The 19120-nt window shown below is 50.9% G+C and overlaps 7 protein-coding genes across 7 annotated transcripts; 4 read left to right on the top strand and 3 right to left on the bottom strand.

The window, feature by feature from the left end:
- Window positions 1-1229: 1229 nt before the first annotated feature.
- F5J12DRAFT_823160 (adenylylsulfate kinase) lies at window positions 1230-2441 on the bottom strand. The gene is made up of 6 exons (XM_051745375.1): window positions 2331-2441; window positions 2230-2269; window positions 2087-2172; window positions 1867-2016; window positions 1600-1804; window positions 1230-1541 (listed from the first exon to the last, which is right to left on the bottom strand). The coding sequence occupies exons 2-6, from the start codon at window positions 2255-2257 to the stop codon at window positions 1411-1413; spliced, it is 600 nt and encodes a 199-aa protein (XP_051601569.1). The 5' UTR covers window positions 2258-2269; window positions 2331-2441; the 3' UTR covers window positions 1230-1410.
- Window positions 2442-2451: 10 nt separating this feature from the next.
- F5J12DRAFT_823158 (uncharacterized protein) lies at window positions 2452-4357 on the top strand. The gene is made up of 3 exons (XM_051745374.1): window positions 2452-2699; window positions 2761-4108; window positions 4170-4357. The coding sequence occupies exons 1-3, from the start codon at window positions 2644-2646 to the stop codon at window positions 4266-4268; spliced, it is 1503 nt and encodes a 500-aa protein (XP_051601568.1). The 5' UTR covers window positions 2452-2643; the 3' UTR covers window positions 4269-4357.
- A 401-nt stretch (window positions 4358-4758) lies between these two features.
- On the bottom strand, window positions 4759-6939 carry F5J12DRAFT_574024 (uncharacterized protein). The gene is made up of 5 exons (XM_051740123.1): window positions 6884-6939; window positions 6244-6823; window positions 5816-5921; window positions 5648-5765; window positions 4759-5585 (listed from the first exon to the last, which is right to left on the bottom strand). Exons 2-5 carry the CDS (start codon window positions 6629-6631, stop codon window positions 4860-4862), a joined length of 1338 nt encoding a protein of 445 aa, XP_051601567.1. The 5' UTR covers window positions 6632-6823; window positions 6884-6939; the 3' UTR covers window positions 4759-4859.
- Window positions 6940-9114: 2175 nt separating this feature from the next.
- Window positions 9115-9574, top strand: F5J12DRAFT_973562 (uncharacterized protein; the record flags this gene model as incomplete). The annotated part of the gene is made up of 1 exon (XM_051750122.1): window positions 9115-9574. The coding sequence occupies exon 1, from the start codon at window positions 9128-9130 to the stop codon at window positions 9572-9574; it is 447 nt and encodes a 148-aa protein (XP_051601566.1). The 5' UTR covers window positions 9115-9127.
- Window positions 9575-9676: 102 nt separating this feature from the next.
- Window positions 9677-11779, top strand: F5J12DRAFT_823128 (uncharacterized protein; the record flags this gene model as incomplete). The annotated part of the gene is made up of 5 exons (XM_051745373.1): window positions 9677-9868; window positions 9890-10463; window positions 10524-10897; window positions 10919-10946; window positions 11136-11779. The coding sequence occupies 5 exons, from the start codon at window positions 9677-9679 to the stop codon at window positions 11312-11314; spliced, it is 1347 nt and encodes a 448-aa protein (XP_051601565.1). The 3' UTR covers window positions 11315-11779.
- Window positions 11780-15001, bottom strand: F5J12DRAFT_823126 (uncharacterized protein). The gene is made up of 6 exons (XM_051745372.1): window positions 14788-15001; window positions 14300-14737; window positions 14195-14245; window positions 14037-14145; window positions 12623-13985; window positions 11780-12568 (listed from the first exon to the last, which is right to left on the bottom strand). The coding sequence occupies exons 1-6, from the start codon at window positions 14959-14961 to the stop codon at window positions 12055-12057; spliced, it is 2649 nt and encodes an 882-aa protein (XP_051601564.1). The 5' UTR covers window positions 14962-15001; the 3' UTR covers window positions 11780-12054.
- Window positions 15002-19120, top strand: F5J12DRAFT_823114 (uncharacterized protein). The gene is made up of 9 exons (XM_051745371.1): window positions 15002-15070; window positions 15160-15651; window positions 15730-15878; window positions 15927-16847; window positions 16903-17066; window positions 17119-17199; window positions 17258-17741; window positions 17817-18660; window positions 18718-19120. The coding sequence occupies exons 2-9, from the start codon at window positions 15211-15213 to the stop codon at window positions 18898-18900; spliced, it is 3267 nt and encodes a 1088-aa protein (XP_051601563.1). The 5' UTR covers window positions 15002-15070; window positions 15160-15210; the 3' UTR covers window positions 18901-19120.

The raw sequence follows: 19120 nt of genomic DNA, 5'->3' as shown, positions 1-19120 counted from the left end.
TCAGGGGTTACCATACCCACCTCAGCATCATAGACACAAGCGCTGAGGTGTAAACTAGCATAAACAGTTCTATAAGTACAAGAGCACCTAACATGTGACCGTTGACACCTACACTTACTGTTCATCCTCACCATCCTAACCTGCTACTTCATGATGCCACAATCTATCTTCAACTCAACAACCTCATTCCTGCTCTCAGAGATTTCATTTCCAGTCAAACTTATATCGTTCACAGTGGTCATTGCTTCTCTACCTCTGACTGCTCCCTGCCTTTTCAGGCTGTGAACATCTGGGAGAAGTTCCAAATTCAATGCCAGTCCACTCAAGATGTGCAAGCTGTTACACCCACTCAAATGGTCCAGGCAGTGCCTCCAAGTGAAAGGCTGCCATTTGGACATGCAAATACTGTGTTGGTTAGCCATGAAAGTAGTAAACTTATTTCAGCTGATCCACAATCTGAACATGTGTAATGACAGTGTTGATAATGAGTTCTACTGAGTTTCTTTGCAGGTTACCTTGTGGCTCAGGTGTGAGCAATCTTGCAGCCCATCTGTGACCTCATGTTCCCCCTCCTGGTTTATGTTGAGTTCTTCAACTTCTCCAACCTGCACTACTGCATTGTTGCTCCTTCCATGGAAATAGAAATGTTCCTTGTTCAGAAATGCTTCTGATCTAATGGCCAGCCAATTGGTGATATCATTCCTCTTGACAGTGTACATCAGGTCATTCAGATCATCCCAAAGTCTGGTGTCAAGGCCCCTAGGGGGATGACATGCGACAACTGTCTGGATGTGGGGCATGAGTTCTACATCAATAGTTTTGTGGACAAAGAGACCTTTCATGCCATCCTGAGCTGCCAGTGATAGTAGATCCTCTGTTCTCTTCTTCACAAGTGTTTCTGTCCATGATGCTATCCTATGTACAATCAATACCAGACTGTTATTGATAAGATCTGAGGACTTTATCAGACTCGTCAACTGCACCATAGTATGATAAGTGTGTGCCATGATAGATAAACCCTTTTCAGAGACATTGGCTAACACAAGATTATGCTGAGGCCAATATCTCCCTAATGGAGCTATACATGATTTTTGGCCGGTAGAATCCAGTCAAAGCTGGTTGCTCAGCAACAAAATGGTGTTTTCTGGTTTCGTCGGCTACTGGTTCACTGATGCCTCACACTTCGGCTATACTATGCGAGCACTAGGGGCTTTAGGTTTAGTATTTAGCGATGTTTGTTTCATTCAACATAATGCTAGTCAGAATTTATCATCTTATTGTAGAAGTGACCGTTCACCGGAGCAGCATTGGGTGGGAATGAACTTTTTCCTGTTGGCCTGGACACATCTTGTCACTCGCACGATGTAACATCACAATTTGCAGCAACTCTACACGGTATGTGGTATCATTCTAAAGGTAACCGTGAGATGCAAGGTATTCAATGATAGTCGTAACGGCCTGGGTAACATCGCATTCATCCGTTCTGATATGAATGTCCGGATTCTCGGGAGGCTCGTAAGGAGCAGATATACCGGTAAAATCTGACGACAGATAGACTGAGCATCGTCGATGTATTTCGACAATAGCAAGATCGCCGACCTTTGATTTCCCCGGAACGAGCCTTCTTATACAAGCCTTTAGGGTCGCGTTGCTCGGCAACACTGAGTGGGGCATCCACAAAGATTTCGACAAAGCCAAGGTTGGCTTTCGTGTGCAGCTCGCGCACAGTTTGCCGGCATCGGTGATATGGTGATATGAAGGCTACGATAGTGAAGCAGTTTGCATCGCAGAATAGTTTGGCCACCTGAGATTATTTATTACATAGGGAATGAAGTTCGCCATATCACTCCGTAACGGAACACTTGCCTCTCCGATACGCCTAACGTTTTCCACATGAGAATCTTCATCAAAGCCGAGATCTTTGTTGAGACCAAAGCGGATGTTGTCTCCATCAAGGCGGTAGGTAAACTTCCCTTGGTGCAACAGGGTTTGCTCGAGGGCACAGGCGATGGTAGACTGAGACATCGGGGAGCATCAATATGACTGAGGATTCATGGCTGTGATGTTAATCGAACAGGGGAAGTACCTTGCCACTAGCGCTGAGGCCAGTCAACCAAATGGTGATTCCCTTCTGCTTGAGTAATTCCATTCTTTCGCTGGCGCTGATGGAGCCTGAGTAGCATAGCCATGTCAAATCTCACGGACCAAGTAGGTATCCAAGTGACACACCCGGGTGAAAGGTGATGTTGGTGGCCATAGGAAACAATCACTGCAGAAACGAGGTTTTAGTGGGGGGTGTAATCAGGTTCTCTAAATGTAGATAATCCGACCTTTTAGCCATTAGTCTGAGCAAAATCTGACTTGATCTGACTCGACGATTTCTGAGTAACATGTCCAAATAATCCCATGTAGGCGAGATCCGAAGAGACGCCTCTCTTCACTCCGTAGAGGCTTGGAAGGAGATTTGAACGTGAGAGTGCAGCTTCCACGTAATGCAGATCACGTGCCATCAGTATTTTAGCTGGCATTTGTATTTACAGGGAACTCATTACTGGGCAGGTTAACTTTAACGGCGTCCGGGAATACATATCACTATCCTCTATGACTTGAGCTGGCCGTTGACCAATTTTGTTCAACTTAGGCATGTTCAACTTTCTCAGCTTTCTCTTTGTCTCGTGTGTTCACGCGTCTCGTTCAAGGTAGTTGCTTCCATCTTTGTAATAATATACTGCAGACCCATCCTGATCACCAAAAATGCAGTCGTTCTGCAGTCGGGGTTGAACCTAGCAGCAAGATAGGGCTGACAGAGAAATCCGAGGAGGCGACCAGTGGAACTGTCGATAGAGCGCCGGCACCGATAGACATCCTTCCTGTCGGAGTACTGGCACAGATACTTCTTCATGCCATCCTCGCCGATGCCCATCGATGCGACGTCCATCGTCACAGGAAGCAGGAGTTAGCAAGCGTATCCCGTTGCTGGAGAGACACCATCTTCGACAATCCGACATTCTGGACGACCATCAATTTGACACCACAATGGATGCCGTCGCTTGTCGAAGCGCATGTACAGAGGAGCGGTTGTCTTTTTGTCGACGTCGAAATTGGACTCTGGAAGACACCTGAGGAGCTGGATACTTTGTCTATGCTTCTCAGCATCGCCATGCGTTGCGTGGAGAGATGGCGCAGCCTCATTTTTTATGGAAATTCAATACAGATGGAGTCCTATTTGAGACAAATGAAGGACGTTATATTCCCTTCTCTCGCATATCTCATCGTCGATGATCAGTTCAACCATCCATATTCATTTGGCTTTAAACCCAAAAACATGCCTGCTCTGGACTATTTAAAGATCGACCGTGTTACCGCTGTCGGTGCTCTTTCGTTTCCACCAAACCTCCGAATTTTGGAAATGAATAATTATCAGGCTCACGGCTTTCCTTCTCTCCGGCTGACACTCCCATCGGAGAAGTTAACTACTCTCGTTCTTCGTGGCGACGGATGGACCGTCGACCCGGTGACCATTCACTTCCCACACCTCGCATCGCTCACGCTCACCATTCCCGAGGCAAAACAGTTGCTGAATGACATCGTCGCTCCTCAGCTTCGGCATCTCCGTTACAATCATCATCCTGCTGCAGAAAATCCAGTATCTGTATTTGCTCAGCTTAAAAGCAAGTTCATCACTGTCACCGACCTTGACATCTGGCTAGGTGCAACAATCCGCAACACAGAGCTCGCGATTGTCGGACATGCTATTGCGGATGCATTTCCTAAGGTATGCCATCTGGCGTTAGCTACCACCAACCTTCCAGTATTCTTTGGGCAGTATGGTTCAGAAGAGCGGTCTCCTGCGGGCAAGTGGAGCCGGTTGGAATGCTTAACACTTCTCTGGGGAAGCCTTGAAAGTGACACAGGTGAACTTGTGTCATGGCTGCAAAGGCGAACTCCCAAGGGGCAAACCATGTTGCGTGTGCAGTTATCACAGGAGATCTCGGCACACACTTTCGCTACTTATGCGCACCACTCTCGGCCGTATCAGTTGCTACGTGAATGTTGTGTGCTGGAGCAGGGGGTCAATGTGACTGACTCTTTTGGGCCCAATATAGAGGTATGTTGCTCCTGACAACGACGTGCGTACAAAACTAAGTCTAGGTCCAACACTTTTGAAGCTCCCTCAATTTGTGCACCAATACAATCGTATTGCCTCGGCGCTACGTTCTTCTAGCGAGAGCTGTGGGAAGTGCTGGATATCGCCAGGCCTTTGGTAAATGTTCGATGTACCATGTCTTCCCACCGTACGGATTTTGTTGGAATTGAATGATGGTTGCACTGGTCGTCCTAGTCCCCAAACTCGAACTCATTTACGACTTATTGTCTCTGGCCGTGGAGCCGGTGTGGTACCATGAGACTGATTACATGGTAGATCACCAGCCACAGAAAATATCTACATGACTGAACCTTCTTCACCTCGCAACATTGCTCCCTTTAAAAGTCATGATCCGTTCGCTAGTTATCGTACATCGACAAGTAGGACAAGTACATTATTTGAAAGAAAGCAAGGGAAAGGGAAAAGAAAAAAAAAAGAAAGTAGGATAGGTCGCATTGGACGATCGGTATGTACTAGTGCTACGTACGTACATTCATTCCCATGTGTGTAAGCTTTCGTATTGAAGGTTGAAGGTATGTTGAAGGATGTGAAGAGTACATTAAAGTCGTCGACCCGGTACCGTGGTCATCAGGGCGTACCAGTCATGATCAACAAAACAGCTGTCGCGGGCGAGGAAGCCTGCCCTCTACACCAACGTGTGTGAAGGGCGCAAGAAGGAACACAAGGATGAAGAAAAGGTACAAGAACGGAGTTAGGCTCCCCTAAGATTTTGCATGTACTGCGCGCGTGCCCTCGCCATCGACTCTCTCAGCTCAGGACTTTGCCACGAACTTTCGTCTTCTTTAAAACTCGCCGCAATCGGTGTATGGTTCGAACCTCGTTCTGCTTCAGCAGATAATCCGCGAGTATGGGCGTGGCGAGGGGCAGTGGGCGTTGCAGGTTGCCAATATGATGAGTGGTGTGAGGATGCAAGAGGGAGGTGCGCCTCGTTCGCATCGTGTCTTCTTTTCTTAGGCGATGCGGTGCTCCTCAAACTCCTGATCGAACCTCTCCTTGATATCGATGGCACAAAAGATTCGGGTTCTTCTTCCCAATTACCCTCGCCATCGTCCATTTCGTCCTCTTTCGCGTCGCTCATGACAACGATTTCGCGGTTCAAAGCCTTTTGACCTTCTTCGATCAGCTGGGAAAGTCGACCGCCGATCCAGTCCATTTCGTCCAATTCGGCGTCTGAATCAACTCTCGCCTCCTCGGTTCGTTGAGATGGTGCAAGGTCAAATCCGGAGTGCAGGTGAGGAGGGGAGGAGAGTGTATGGTGTGGAGATGCGCCCCGAGCTGGGGGAGGTGTGCCAGCAGCACGTACACCGACACGTACCCTACGTTGTCGGACTACTGGAGTGCGACGTGCGGGTGTAGGGACGTGGTGTCGAGCTTTCGCAACGCGCTTGGTTTGTGGCGTGGGTGGTGTAATTTCTATCTGTTTGAGCTAATCGTAGGTAAGCTCGAAGCGACCACTTAGAGAGTGATGAGAGAACTCACTTGTGCAGGGGCGGCTGTCCAATTGCCGGGATGGTAAGGTGGTGGAGGTTGATCATCGGTAACATCGGTAATGGTTCTATTGGTATCTTTACCCCGGTCCCGCCAGCTATCAAATATGCTTTTTAGATGTCTCAGCGGGAAGACACACGAATAAATCGATCAACGCACAGTCTGTACACAGTCAATCCGACAGCTGTACCGATGAGTGCAGCGCTCAGCGCTGTAGACACGATCGAGCCTGCGAGCGTGCGGCGCCGTTTGGCGGGTGGAAGATCTACATTGATGATGATGAGTATGTTGAAGTGCATCAACGAAGGAGGGAAGGAATGTGTGCTATTGGTAGTGCGAGTGGGCAAGAGTTGAGCAAATGCTTGTTGAGAAAAGTGTGGTTGGGTTTAAATGTCGCGTAGGTAAGCGTAGGCGAACACCTGCCCAACACGTGCTGTGTGAAGGGACGAGAAGGCGTGCCATTACATACATGCATATCAAGTGTGCGCACGACATGCCCGTCACGCATACGCACATGATCTTGGGACCGAGGATGCCCGACCCTTCACACTCTGTCCCGATAGGAAAAGAGGTGGGTACACACATACCTGCGATCATCTCCTCGGTTTCTCTCTCTGGTTCTCTCTTAGGCATATGATTACGATATTTCGCGGGAGTATCAAGATACCCGCTGGTGGATGTATTGTTCGTGGTGGCTTGAGATGGTTCGGGACTGGAGGGCACCCAGCCTCGTTTGCGTGCCAAGGGAACGGGTGGTGAAAGTGAGTACGAGTGTGTGGCTGCCAAGGTGCGATGACGGTGTGGTGGAATGGGTATTCGACGAGCCGATATAAGAGCTGAGGGAGCGGTACTGTTACCGAACTGTCTGTCATCGACCGGTCTCTGGTGAGACCCGGATTCGGGATTGGATTGAGCAGCCAAAAATGGGTTGTTCAGCCCTGGCACAGATAAACGGAAAGTGAATGGAAACGGCATCCCGAGTCGTCGTCGTCGATTTTGTTCGTGTCAGTGGTCGTTCATAAGATGGTCTTGTAGTAAAAACAAGGAAGCTTGTGCCCTGGCTCGGTCGTCGATCAACCCAACCCAACTCGCGTGTAGAAGACCCCGTGGGAATCTTATGCCATACACGTGTCTCCGGCAAGTTTGCACGTCGGGATCCTCTTATCTCTGGGCAAGATTGAGACGTCATCCGGGGATCAGCTGGAAAATATCCCGGAGTGAACCAACCTCCATGGGAGATCCGCAACTTCATCCTCGTCATTGTACTTTTTCACACTATGGTCAGATTCATCTTCTAAGATCACCGCAGAGGGTGGTTCACATAGTTAATCGAAGGCAGTGGAACCTCAACAGGCTCCAACCGCAAATCACAACACTCCCTCAGCGAACCACAGTGGATCCATCTCCTTGCGGCCAAAGGAATCACCTTTAACGAGAACCCCTGCGTCTGTGAATGTCACCTGAATATGTTCCCCACTGTGTAGGCGCCTTCGAAGCCACATGATAGCATGATCTACGTCGGCGGAGTATTTCAGGTGGAAGCCATTCCAACGTCAAGCCTTTGAGTTGATCCCACAGGTCTGCGGCGACGTCTTGCTAGCCATCTAAACCAAAGAAGATTGGGATATCCCACGCTTGCGGTGTTACGTTGCGTACAGTTGGAAAGGCCGCTGCGATACTCGGAATGATTGATTTCTGACTCCAATGTGCAACCTGTGAAGACGAAATCTGTTACATCGGGGAACCTGCTCTCGAGCGAACTGAACACCACGATCGCCGGTACATTCGAAATGGAAGGGTTACAGGCAAAATGAGTGAGTTTCGCAGACGATGAAGTATTTGAGTTGAATCACCAATTTGGAACTGAAACAATGTAAGACATAAAGAGCTAAGCTCGACATTCAATTGACGATCATGTACGATGAGAACGAGTGTTGTTAATTCGCCCGATCGCAAGACACGTCCAAAATTAAAGTGGAGATCTTGGGTGTAATTGAAACCGGCCGGGTAGATTTGAGCCGTTTGGTTGTCAAATGTTCGAGGACGTGAGCTTTCTCCGGTAGAAAGAACGCAGGCTCTGAGCTCACTGCAGTCCTTCAACCCGCGAAAACAAGATAGTCACATTACGCCACCGTTCTGAAGACGAAAAGGCAGCAGCAAGAAACGTCCATAACTTGTCCTCCCGCGTATCCAAAGACAGAAGCAGATATAAATATCGATGAGACACGCACCAACTTCTTTGCACGTGTACTTTTACCTACGAAGGTGAATGTTTCGGGCACAGCTGGATAGAAGTCCAAAAATGAGGATGAGACAAGAGTATCCCGCCAGCGCCGCGACACACTTGCGGCCACCCTTTTCGCTTGTTGGGGGCATCATCACAGGAGCACCTGTCGCACATGTCGTCATAGATGGCAAGTCCCAGTACTTGCGTGAGCGGCTCAATGGAAAGACGATCTATGGGTAGGGAAAACAGCTCCATGGTCAGTTCCCAACAGCTATATCTGACTGGAATGGTTCCTGCTGGAGGTTGCTTTGTTGAAAGACATTGATGGTGTGTGGGTGGCTGTAGTTACAACCTCGCCATCCGCCTGTCAAGGTTAAGACACTGGCCATTAGGCAGCCTTGAAGAAACTCGGTCTGCACACATAACCAACTGATTGCGAAACCTGGACTGGACCGACATTGGCTTTTGAGCGGTCACTTGGCGTGTGTAGCCGGTGCCAACTTGGGTGATACCGAAACGAGACTTAATTGGACATACCTCGATCCACGGCTTTTTAGCTGCTGAATGGACTTCAGAATGATATGCCAGCTGGAACGGGCCCGGAGCGATGCAAAGGTGGGAGGGCAGGATGCAAGTACTCAGAATCTACTAAACAGTTGCTGACCTTGGCTTTGGTGATAACTGTTCGACAGTTCCAGTCTCCCATAGATAAGTGTTGACGACCTGAGCGTTTCAGAGACTTGCAACCCGCGAGACCGACATAAGGGCAGACAGTGGCCGACTCACTTTTTTCTTCTTGTACCCGAAGGAAATCGACTGCAAATATACAAGCAATTGAGCTCAAGCAAATGGCACCAGGCAAGGTGCTCAATTCTCTCTCACAGAACAGGTACTGCTGTGTATGTCAACGGCAAAGTCTGTGTCGCGTCTGCATAAACATGTGTCAAGGGGAATTCCAAAGGTTGCCCATACCCAATACCGAACATTATTCACTCCTCGAATCCCCCTATGCTACGTACAGCCTCGACCAGTCGTTGATGCTCTCTCAACAGCTCACCCACCTCGGAAACCCTCAGATCCCCTTCTTCACATTCCATGAAACGTCGGTTTGGTGGCGGAAGTCGGAGTGACACATTCGACGTCCCTAGCGTTGAACTCCTACCCACCGTGTGTGCCTACAATCGAGACGTTAGCTGGATGCGTTGGGAAAGGCACAAGACTGGGAAAACGACCTTTGGCCCTTCATGATGAGACAGTCTGTGGTAACCATCTCTGCACTGACTACGCTCTGGCCCGGAATCAACGCGCGCAAGACACAGAAAGACGTGTCAAACACGCCTGTGATGACCTTGTTTGCTGATCCCGCAGTAACATCAACGTCCTGCTCCACGCGTCCCCGAAGACCGGACGGTGTCCCAATGAAGCATGAAGGCGCCTCTGGGGTCGTAGGTGTGGTCGCTGTCACAGCTCGCATAATCGGTATCGGAGTCAGGTCTGCCGTACTGGAAACCGAGAAAGAGACCGTCAACAAAGCAATTCCCGGGGGTCGCCGAATATACAAACTCAATAATGAGAGAGGGTGTAAAGATGCTAGCTTACTTAGGGACCAGATAATTAATGTGTATACTTCGTCGGATGCCGAAGAGCAGTCTTCAGTGCTGGTGCCTTGCGGTGACGATGGTCAAGCATGATAACTTGAACTGGCCAGTTTCATCACTACATCTAATCAGCGTGCCTGGAACCCATGCACGCTAATCATGGTCCTGGCCTCCCGCCTGTTGGGGTCAATAGATATGCCTTGGCTTTTGGAAAGGTCACGGATAAATGTGTACCTCGCACCCCTTGGAGAACAACTCGAGATCTTCTTCTGCATAAGACACGTTTACACGACCAGCAGTCCGTTGTCTCGTCCTTGCAAATTGCACCAACGGGCGGACAATGCGCGTCAATTTACGACTGCTGCAAGCATACAGAGCCAAAAAATCGTCATGATAGTCAAAATGCAGCCAGTAGCAGTTATAGATTGTCTACCTCTAGAATTGTTCTCTCGGATTCTCCACTTCGCTCTTTCCATGACTAGTCAGCGCGAGTGGCGCCTGCATCCCCGCCAGAAACAACAACTCGCAGGGGTATCTCGCCGGTGGAGGGACGTCATTCTGAACACTCCATCCCTATGGTCTACTATCTGCACGCGTCCTATTTGGGCCCTGTTAGACGTGGAGATGCATGTGGAAAGGAGTCGCGACCATCCGCTTGACATTATAGTTTTCGAGTGGTGGTACAGCTACGGATTTGTTGCATTTCTTCATCCCATTCTTCCCTATACACACCGTTGGCGCAGCCTTACTATCCACACTGGTGTGGCAGACCCACACTCCCTTCTCCATGATCTCAGCGAGCTATCTTTTCCCTGTCTCAAACGCGTAAATGTCCAAGGTTCACGGAGATTTGATGTCGAATTTCCCACCGCAGATAGCACTCCTGTCCTCAATCAATTGATTATCCAAAATTGTCGCCTTCCAAAGAGTTTGCTCCCTTCTCTGGAAAAGCTGACGACCCTTGCGCTCTGCGGAGAGATAGGTCACTGGCAACTCGAACCATAGTCTCTTCGTTTACCATTGCTGAGATCGCTCACAATAGACATCGACAATCCGAGCATGCTAGTGAAGGCGATCGTAGCCCCGGAACTTTCTTGCTTTGATTTCAATTTTGATGAATCGGCCGCAGTTTTCGGCGGGATTCCTTCCGCATTCAACAAGGTTCATTATGTTTGTCTCCGCTCTTCGACTAGGAACCCCATTGCAACAGTGTGCCAGGCGTTCCCTAATGTACGCCACTTCGAAATGGGAGAACATGCATGCGGATTTTTCCATGGTTTGAGGGAAAGGACTGACCTCTGGGTCGACCTGGAATCTATAACTCTTTGCTCTCTACGTATAGACGTCTTGGAAGGGGCAGTCAACGAACTTCGAGAATGGTTTCTGCAACGGAAACCGACGGCAAAACCATTACACGTGCGTTTCACACGTATCAAGAATCCTACGTGCTGGAAGAGGACAGGGCGTCTTCTTTCAATGCTTTATGACTCATTACACGAATATTGTACCTTCGCGGTCGACCGGTTCCCAATCATGGAACAAACGAAGGTGACTTCTTTGACTCCTACACTTCATATGGTATGCAAATTCAACCATGGTGAATCCTGGCTTTAATGTTCATTCCTCACAATATTTATGATACAGGATCTCCCAGGCGTTCCATCTTGCGTTGTCAATGTGCGTCTGGAGCAGGACGTTCCTTGGCGAGAATCGACAGATGACTTTCAGAATGTATCGGAAGATGAATCTAGTGAGATCGCAAAGGATGATGATTTGGAGGACAATTGGGGTGACTGGTGGGCAGATTCGGACGTCGATTATGGTAATCAATGATGTGTCCCTCTCGCTGAGGAACATCGATTTTGTTCTGGCTTAGCCGATGATATTCCACATAGAAGCTTTCGCGCACACCGTGATCGTGCTTGCGATCGGTCAATACTACTGACATAAAACTCTTGCGTTCAGTTGTTCCCACGCAGTCGAACTCCAAAATCCCTGTCCAATCGTGAGCTTGTCAGTATCTCGTCATGGTTGCGGAGCGTAAAACCTGTTCTACGGATCCTCTCATTCTAGCGCGGTCGGCCATGAGCGCGGCTGGTGATGACACAGAACTTCCGCGTGCACGTTAGCCCAACTGAAGGGGTAATGAGTAGATATGAGGTCCGAAGTGCGGGCAGAGTGGTGCTGACATCTATCGATCCAAATTTATCTGACTGTCCACTCGGCTCCCCGTATCGCCCAATGGCCGGAGGATGGATCCAGGTATATCACAGAATCAGACATATTCGCCGAGTGGACCGTCCCGTCATGGGAGATACGTTCTTGTTATTTCCGATCCTGCGTTCCAACTACGCATGTATGTATACCAGTATAAGTGTATTCTTGTGCTGCTCGATGCGAATTAATATGGAGGTTATACTCTAGGGGGATGCACAGCCATTCACGTTGGCAATATGGTTCCAAGTGCGACTGGCACTCACGATCAGTGTTGCTGCGTACGTCCTCATCGCCACAGGAGTTGACGCCGTCATCGGGGCACCGTACCGCGTCGCTCCACGCTGTAGGCCCGACCCTCAATCGACGTCCTCAACCTCTGCACCAGCCCACCTCGAATTACCCTTCAAAACACGTTCCCTCCGCTTCTTCAGTAACCCCTTGTATGCCTCACACACCCACTTTACATACCCTACGTCCTTTGTCCGGCGTAACGCTACCAGTCGATGATGCAACAGCTCGACGTCGGAGAAACCAATGATAGGTGGGACGCGGTCATCCTTGGGGCCAACGGGAGAAGTGAGTCGGACGAGGGGCTTTGCCACGGAATGAGATGGAGTCGTAGTAGGTATCAGTGAGGGCGAGGATGGGTGAATAGGTTTGGGATTCGTGAGTGTGACTCGTGTCGATAGAATTGGAGGTTTCGCGAATAGAGAGAAAGTGGGTGATTTGTGAACAGCTGGCGTTAATGTAGTAGACTCGGAACTCTTATCCGACGTGATACTTTCAATCCCGAATGGAAGTACTGCCTTGGGAGGATACCGATCCACGAACGCCCGCAATAATATCAATGCACCGTCGACGTCTTCATTCCTACCAAGACCCATCAGTCATCGACACCATAGAATGAACGCCGTAAACACTCACAATATTAGAACCCGTCTCATAGCTGCGTGAACCCTCTCGACCATCCTCGCCCACCTCCCCACATCACTGTACCCCTCTGTCCCTGCTCTCGCCTCTACCCTCTCCCATTCCGTCCACAACTCCCGCGCCCACGATAACACGGCACCCCTCTCCTCCTTCTTCGCCACCGCACATCGCTCGAGAGCATCGAGATAGGTGTGTGCATCGCCTCGGAGTATTCCGCTCTGATTTGGCGTGCCAAAAAGCGACCGGAACACCTCGATCGAGCGCTCGATGCTCGCGTGCACGTAGAAGACGGATAAGTAAGCGTTTACCAATGCGGGTTTAAGTTCGATATTTGCAAATTTGCCTGTAAGAGGGTCATCTACGAACGTGCCTTGATCTGAGAAATGGGATTTAGGAATTGTGTTAGAGCTGGTATCTTGGATGATGCGGTCGAACAGCGCTTGTACTTCTGCCAGAACGTCCGAATGTGTTTGTGGTGGAAGCGGGGGGAATGACGGGGTGGAATTGGTAGGCAGCTGATCCAGTAGAAGCGGAGGCTCTGCCTGCAATGCATCTGCCTCATTTTGTGCCAGCGGATTAGAATGAGAAACAGTGTCCAGGAGTCGAGTAGCAGTTCGGCTGAACGGCGGCTTGTACGACGCATACGAATGGAATATATGCGTTAGCATTTTGGCATCCACACCGCTCGTTCTTGTATTGCCCCCGTCCTCTGGTGTGTCGGAACGCAGAGACTCTGCAAGAATCCACCGTGCCCTGTTCAGATCCCCAACACGCTTGCATCCCTCCAGCAGCGCACACCACATCCGCCTTTGATTTCTCCCTCGCTCCGGATACTTTTCCTTCATTTCTCTCGCTAGCCGCATCCCCTCGCTTAACCACCCCTCACCTGCTCGTCCTAGTACCAACACGATCGCCTCGTAAGCTCCTCGGGTAGGTTCGACTCCGTTCTCCTGCATTTCGGTCCACAAATCTAGGGCTCGCTCCGGCTCAACACGACCGCCTGCAGAGCCACACGCTCGTATCATCACCGCATATAGATATGCATCGGGAGTCGGATGGGCTACATATCGCATGTGAGCGAATAAATCCCATGCATGGGCACGGGCCGCCGATTGACCTAGTCGGGGATCTGACGACGGATGCGTTTGGACGTTAAAGAGCGCAGAAATGGCCCGGGTGTAGGATTTGATGGGGGCAAAGTGACCGGATGCTTCGTAGTTGTGTAGCACATCGAGTGCAGCAGTCGGGAAGACAGGACGAGTGGAGACGCCCAGATCTGGGAACCCCGAAGGAGTGTGGTGACTGGCTCGGAGGTAAGCTTTCACGTGTAAGTCTCGTTGTGTTTCGGTGGGTGGTCCTTCTATGAGTCAACTATCGGGTAAGCATGAGGAATGGAGTATCGCTGTACCTGACAGGATGCGATGCATCAGTGATTCCAGATGGGTCGTATCTCCTTTCGAGGCATATACTCCGAGTACGTGATTCACAGCCTCTTCCGGGATGGTTAATCCCGCTTTCTGGGAGTGCTTCAGCCTTCGAACTTTTAACGGTTTTCACAACACGCACCTGGATGAGAAGAAGGGTTCTCTCGGCAGCGTCGACGTCATTCTCATACACCTATTCGAACGACCGAGTGAACATGCGGAAAAGCACAGATGAAGTAGTACATACGCAACATCTTACGACTGACAACCATTCCGTTTTAGACATTATAGTTGCGAATGCGGGGATAGCCTCGCGGTCGACATTTGGGAGTGCGGTGTCGAGTGAGGCCACGAGACCCTGCAGTTTAGCTATCGCACTTTCTATAAGGTCTAAAACGCGCCGGTGTCCATGTTCTGACTGGATAAGGGGAGGTGCAAACGTCGTGACGCTTTCACGTTGGACAGCCAACCTCCGCGTGAGGCTATTGTCGGCATCGTCTGGAATCGTGGCAGTTGGGGTGAGTCTGGCTTCTATCCGTTTCAGAGCCGCGAAATCCTCTTCTCTAAGGGTCTCCGTCGAATCCGAGGTACACACATCTTGGGAGGGAGAGCCTGCGGGGATGAGGTCGTGGTAAAGTACATACAATTCGTCGTCGGACGCGGAACCGGGTGGATTTTCAGCAGTCTAGTTGAGGGTGCGTCAATAGAGAGACCAGGTAACATCAGTCCACACACCTGGACAGCGCTGATGATGTTCCAAGCGACGTTGTGCAGTGCCTGTAATTTCTTTTCCAGTGACGCAGGACCATGGTAGACGACTGGGAGCTGCTGTGGGTGTGGCCGGAGTTGTACTGCGGCTATTTGGTGTATTCTGCGTGGTACGCCAACTGCACGCGGGACCACCCTCATATTTTCAGAGTTGGATGCATCTTTGACGGAGGTCCGAGGATGTCTCTTGGTGGATTATGTCAGCAGAGACCCCTTAGACGAGGACGGGTCCGGTTGTACTGTCTGTGTGGTGAGTCTACGGGGATCATCAGAGCAGAGATTCTAGACCCCCTGTCGTCGCAGTGCGTGGCGTGAGTCCAATTAACGTGCCACTGCCAGGACGAGGACACTTCGATTCCACCTTTCCACGCCGATAGCCCATTCACCGACATGTCTGCCAGACGCGATTTTCCAGCGACATCCATCGGTCGGTCCCACACAGCCAACATCACACGCACGGACTCTCGCGAGAGTCTGACAGCCCATCCACTGCTATCGACTTCATCCGTGCCTCCTACTTCCACTCCAATCACAGACCTCACCGTAGCACAGTCTTCGAACTCAAAGTATGTCCCTTACACGCCCAGACAGCGGCCAGCCTCGTCTGGCTCACCCGTCCAACCCGTCATCTCGGTGTCACCTCAGCAAACGCAGTCTCAGTCTCAAGGCGCTGCTACGGGGAAGCTACAGATGATGAACCTCAAGGCAGCCGCACAGGGCATTGGGCTCGACTCGGCGTCTATTGGCTGGGCCATTCTAGAGAAGATATCATACGAAGGCGATACCACAGACGAGTGGGCCGAAATATGGAACGCCATCACCAAGGGTAAGGTTAGTATCCCTCGTCCCGCATATCGACTTTGTGCTATGTGCTCGTCGTGACGTGGTACTCACTCGGCGTACTTCAAGGCATCCCTACTCCTCCCGCTTGAGCAATCCACAGGACACGAGAAGATCACACCCGAGTTTGTCCAGGATCATACTATTGTGTGCAATACTCATTCCAGAGATGACACCCCCATCATAACGCTCTCAGGCCTACGAGGCCAACTCGTCAAGTATATCAATTAGCGCTGACCCGAAACCTCGCTGACGGTGCTCTATAGTGACGTCCTTACACTACGCTCGACGATCCCACATACGACCAAGCAGTTCCAGGAACTCTTCGTATCGTCATCGTCTTCCAGGATCTCGCTTCTCAACTCCCTACCTCCCCTCCCATTTTACCCTCCAGAATCTTCCTATCCTACGTTCTCCGTGCCATCCCATGCATCTCTACCACTTCCACCTCGGGCATCGAAACCTCCCCTTCCGCCGCGACCAAACCCTCGCTTAGCGCCCTCACAACCCCCCTCTCGTCTTTCGATGCCTTTCGCTTCCTTCTTCGGACAGAAGCCTCCTACAGTCGCCGCTCCCACATCAACCCCTCTACCTTCCGGATCCTCGTCTGCATCGTCCGCATTGGGAGCTCTCAGCCCGTCCGCCCCTCAACCTTACACACCGACGACGACAACGGCCGATGCCGATTCTCCTCTCGAAGTATCCGCATTTACCATCGGTGCCGCCATATCCCGCCAAGATGTCGCCACGGAGATCATTGCTGCACTTAACGGCGAAATTGCCATGTCACTCAACGATCAACCACCATGGGTCGTCGACCGCGTACAAACGTTTGCGTCACCGCTGCTTCCATTCGTGAGAGCACCCCCGGGAGGAAAGAAGAAGCTACAAGATTTGGTAGGGAGTCCTGGAAGAATCAAGTATGTAGCCAACCATGCGCAGCAGGGGACGCCAGAAGAGTTGTCCCAGAAGTTCCAGGAGTTTTACAGCGCTATGGCGGCAGAATTGCACAAGGAGGGACGGAGCGTAGAATGCGAGGAACACAAGGAAAGTATTTCCTCCGAGCACGAGGATAAGCTTGAGGGGGAAGTCGAGGATAACGAGAAAGAGATCGAGGAGAGAGAATTTAGGATTCGGGATGTTCTGGAAACGATAGAGGCCACCCTATGCAGCCTCTTATACGACAGGTATGTTGTTGAGGACCAGTTTCGGCATGCATGTTTGCTCAGAACGTCATTACAGGCTATTCTTGCCGACCGGGTCTGACGATGCGTCCCACGACGAGGCGCTCTCCAGTCGGATAGCTGCACTCAACGTACTCGACCTGGGATTGGAACATCTCGATGTGGACGTGGGAAGCGCCAGTCCTGAAGAGTTGAATGCTGTTATACGAGCATGTGGAGAAAGTGGGGTCCTTTCTCTCTAGCTGACTATCTGTACTCACTCATTTCCAACTAGCTCTTGCACAGTTAGATCTGGCAAGTCGGGCTCCGCGAGATAAGGCCATCGTTCTCGTCTCTGCACACAAGATAATAGTCGGTGAGTTTTCCGGCAATCCAAGCTTGGGGACTTACTTTCACTTAATGACAAATTTCAGATGGACTGTCCAAGGTCCCTCCTCTGCGCTTGAGGAGTGGCGAGAGCCCCAAAACAACCCCTCCCCCACCCAATCCTCCTGCCCTTGCACCCACTAATGAGCCTGGTAATGCACTCCAAGTACTCGTAACCTCACCCTCTGAAATCAAGAGCGACGACCACAATCCCACACAGATTGCAGAATCGGCACTTTTTCAGCGATCACCTAAACTCGAGCACACGGCTCTTTCCACCCCTCTTCCCGAACCTCAAGCCACCCCAACGCCTGTATCAGGCGATGTCCTCTTCCCATTACTCATTTTTTCCGCCGTCAAAGCCAACCCACCACACCTTGTCTCCCACCTACTCTTCACACAGCGTTTCCGCAACCAGGCATTCGGCGGAGAAGAAGGATACTGTCTGATTAATTTAATGGCTGTCGCCGAGTTCTTGGAAAACGTCGACTTAGACGCACTTGGATTGAAAGATAGTCAGAAAGTCGTCAGGTATGCTCCAGTTCCTTTCGTATATTCGGCGACCCCAGGAATTGCTTCGTTGACCGTCTCCGTCTCGGTTTCCAGTACGGCAGACCTGACTCCGATACCGATTATGCGAGCTGTGACAGCGACCACACCTACGACACCAGAGGCACCCTCATTCTTCATTGGGACACCGTCCGGTTTTCGGGGACGCGTGGAGCAGGGCGTTGATGTTATTGCGGGATCAGCAAACAAGGTCATCACAGGCGTGTTTGACACGTCTTTCGGTGTATTGCGCGCGCTGATCCCGGGCCAGAGCGTCGTCAGTGCAGAGACAATGACCAAAACCAGCTCAGGAACTGGAGATGGGAGTGGGAGTGTAACTGGAGAAGGTGGTACGGCACCTGCCAAAGGCGCCACGAATACAGACCCCGCGGAACCATCAACGATGATGACATCTTCATTATCGCCACTAGTCGCTGGAGCTGGGGCTTGGGGAAGCGGCGTAAATCTTTTGCGCCGTGACAGCGGATTCTCGCTTGCTAGTTTAGCTGCGTCATTGCCGGGCGGGCAAGGTACGAGGTCCAGAGCATCGAGTAACGTGGATGGGACGGGGCAAAGGGAGCTTGTGGAGGTGTCCTCGAGACCTGCGTCTGTGAAGTCGTCTTCTGGGAGAGATGAGGAGGGCGAGGATGGTGGGGACGCCAGTGAAGATAATGACGAAAGTGGAGAGGATGAAGACGAAGATGAAGAGGAGGAAGGAGAGGAAGAGGAAGAGGAGGCTCATGATGCGAGGAGTATCAAGAGCTTCGAAAGTATGTTGAGTAGCAGTCGGAAGAAGCGTCGCTCTGCTGCTGCTGCCAGTACTGCTGCAAGAAAGAGCCTTACCGATCGACTGAGCAATATGCCGGGACTGTCCAGACTGTCTCATCATGAAGGGCCAAAGGTCGTTTGTCCAGTCTTGTGCTTTTCCCAACGCATCCAGCTAACGTCTCGATTGTAGGCACACACGGTGGGTAGGAGTTCAACACTAGGGACGTCGAATGTGTCACTCCGACTTCCGCCACCAAACCGACGTTTCATGGAATGTGAAGGGGATCTGAGGGTTTCCGAGGTGGGTGAGCTGTTGAGAGAGTATCAACGACTGGTCGAGGCTGTACGTAGCATAGGGGGATTCGAGGAGTGAATCATGTTCGGTACTATCGGGTATGGGCTTTCTCCCGGAATCGGGCAGGACCATGGTCGACCCATAATCAAGCGGATTCAACAACATTTGGAATGCCCCTGACACATGTTTATGCACGCCCGACAAAGGCTTCGCCATTGATCCACACAGCACTAGGTGGAAGTACCTGTTCTGTGAGAGAGAACTGAGCATCTTGCCTGGTGCCATACATATGTTTGAG

The sequence above is a fragment of the Pisolithus orientalis genome, assembly GCF_024613125.1.
Source record: "Pisolithus orientalis strain OTSU chromosome Unknown F5J12scaffold_9, whole genome shotgun sequence".
Classification (NCBI taxonomy): Eukaryota; Fungi; Basidiomycota; class Agaricomycetes; order Boletales; family Pisolithaceae; genus Pisolithus; species Pisolithus orientalis.
Note: the sequence above shows the minus strand (reverse complement) of the source record. Positions and strands in the feature narration are given on the sequence as shown.

Coding starts and splice junctions, on each gene's coding strand:
- F5J12DRAFT_823160 (XM_051745375.1), bottom strand. CDS start 2,257: ATGGCCACCAACATCACCTTTCACCCGG. Junction 1,805..1,866: donor ACGTTAGGCGTATCGGAGAG/GCAAGTGTTCCG, acceptor AAATAATCTCAG/GTGGCCAAACTATTCTGCGA. Junction 1,542..1,599: donor TCGTTCCGGGGAAATCAAAG/GTCGGCGATCTT, acceptor ATCTGTCGTCAG/ATTTTACCGGTATATCTGCT.
- F5J12DRAFT_823158 (XM_051745374.1), top strand. CDS start 2,644: ATGTTCAACTTTCTCAGCTTTCTCTTTGTCTCGTGTGTTCACGCGTCT. Junction 2,700..2,760: donor GTTCACGCGTCTCGTTCAAG/GTAGTTGCTTCC, acceptor CCAAAAATGCAG/TCGTTCTGCAGTCGGGGTTG. Junction 4,109..4,169: donor CTTTTGGGCCCAATATAGAG/GTATGTTGCTCC, acceptor ACACTTTTGAAG/CTCCCTCAATTTGTGCACCA.
- F5J12DRAFT_574024 (XM_051740123.1), bottom strand. CDS start 6,631: ATGCCGTTTCCATTCACTTTCCGTTTATCTGTGCCAGGGCTGAACAAC. Junction 5,922..6,243: donor AACCGAGGAGATGATCGCAG/GTATGTGTGTAC, acceptor TCATCAATGTAG/ATCTTCCACCCGCCAAACGG. Junction 5,766..5,815: donor GGATTGACTGTGTACAGACT/GTGCGTTGATCG, acceptor ACATCTAAAAAG/CATATTTGATAGCTGGCGGG.
- F5J12DRAFT_823126 (XM_051745372.1), bottom strand. CDS start 14,961: ATGAGGGTGGTCCCGCGTGCAGTTGGCGTACCACGCAGAATACACCAA. Junction 14,246..14,299: donor TGTCAGTCGTAAGATGTTGC/GTATGTACTACT, acceptor TCGTTCGAATAG/GTGTATGAGAATGACGTCGA. Junction 12,569..12,622: donor ATGAGACGGGTTCTAATATT/GTGAGTGTTTAC, acceptor GGGTCTTGGTAG/GAATGAAGACGTCGACGGTG.
- F5J12DRAFT_823114 (XM_051745371.1), top strand. CDS start 15,211: ATGTCTGCCAGACGCGATTTTCCAGCGACATCCATCGGTCGGTCCCAC. Junction 15,652..15,729: donor ACGCCATCACCAAGGGTAAG/GTTAGTATCCCT, acceptor GCGTACTTCAAG/GCATCCCTACTCCTCCCGCT. Junction 17,067..17,118: donor TATACGAGCATGTGGAGAAA/GTGGGGTCCTTT, acceptor ATTTCCAACTAG/CTCTTGCACAGTTAGATCTG.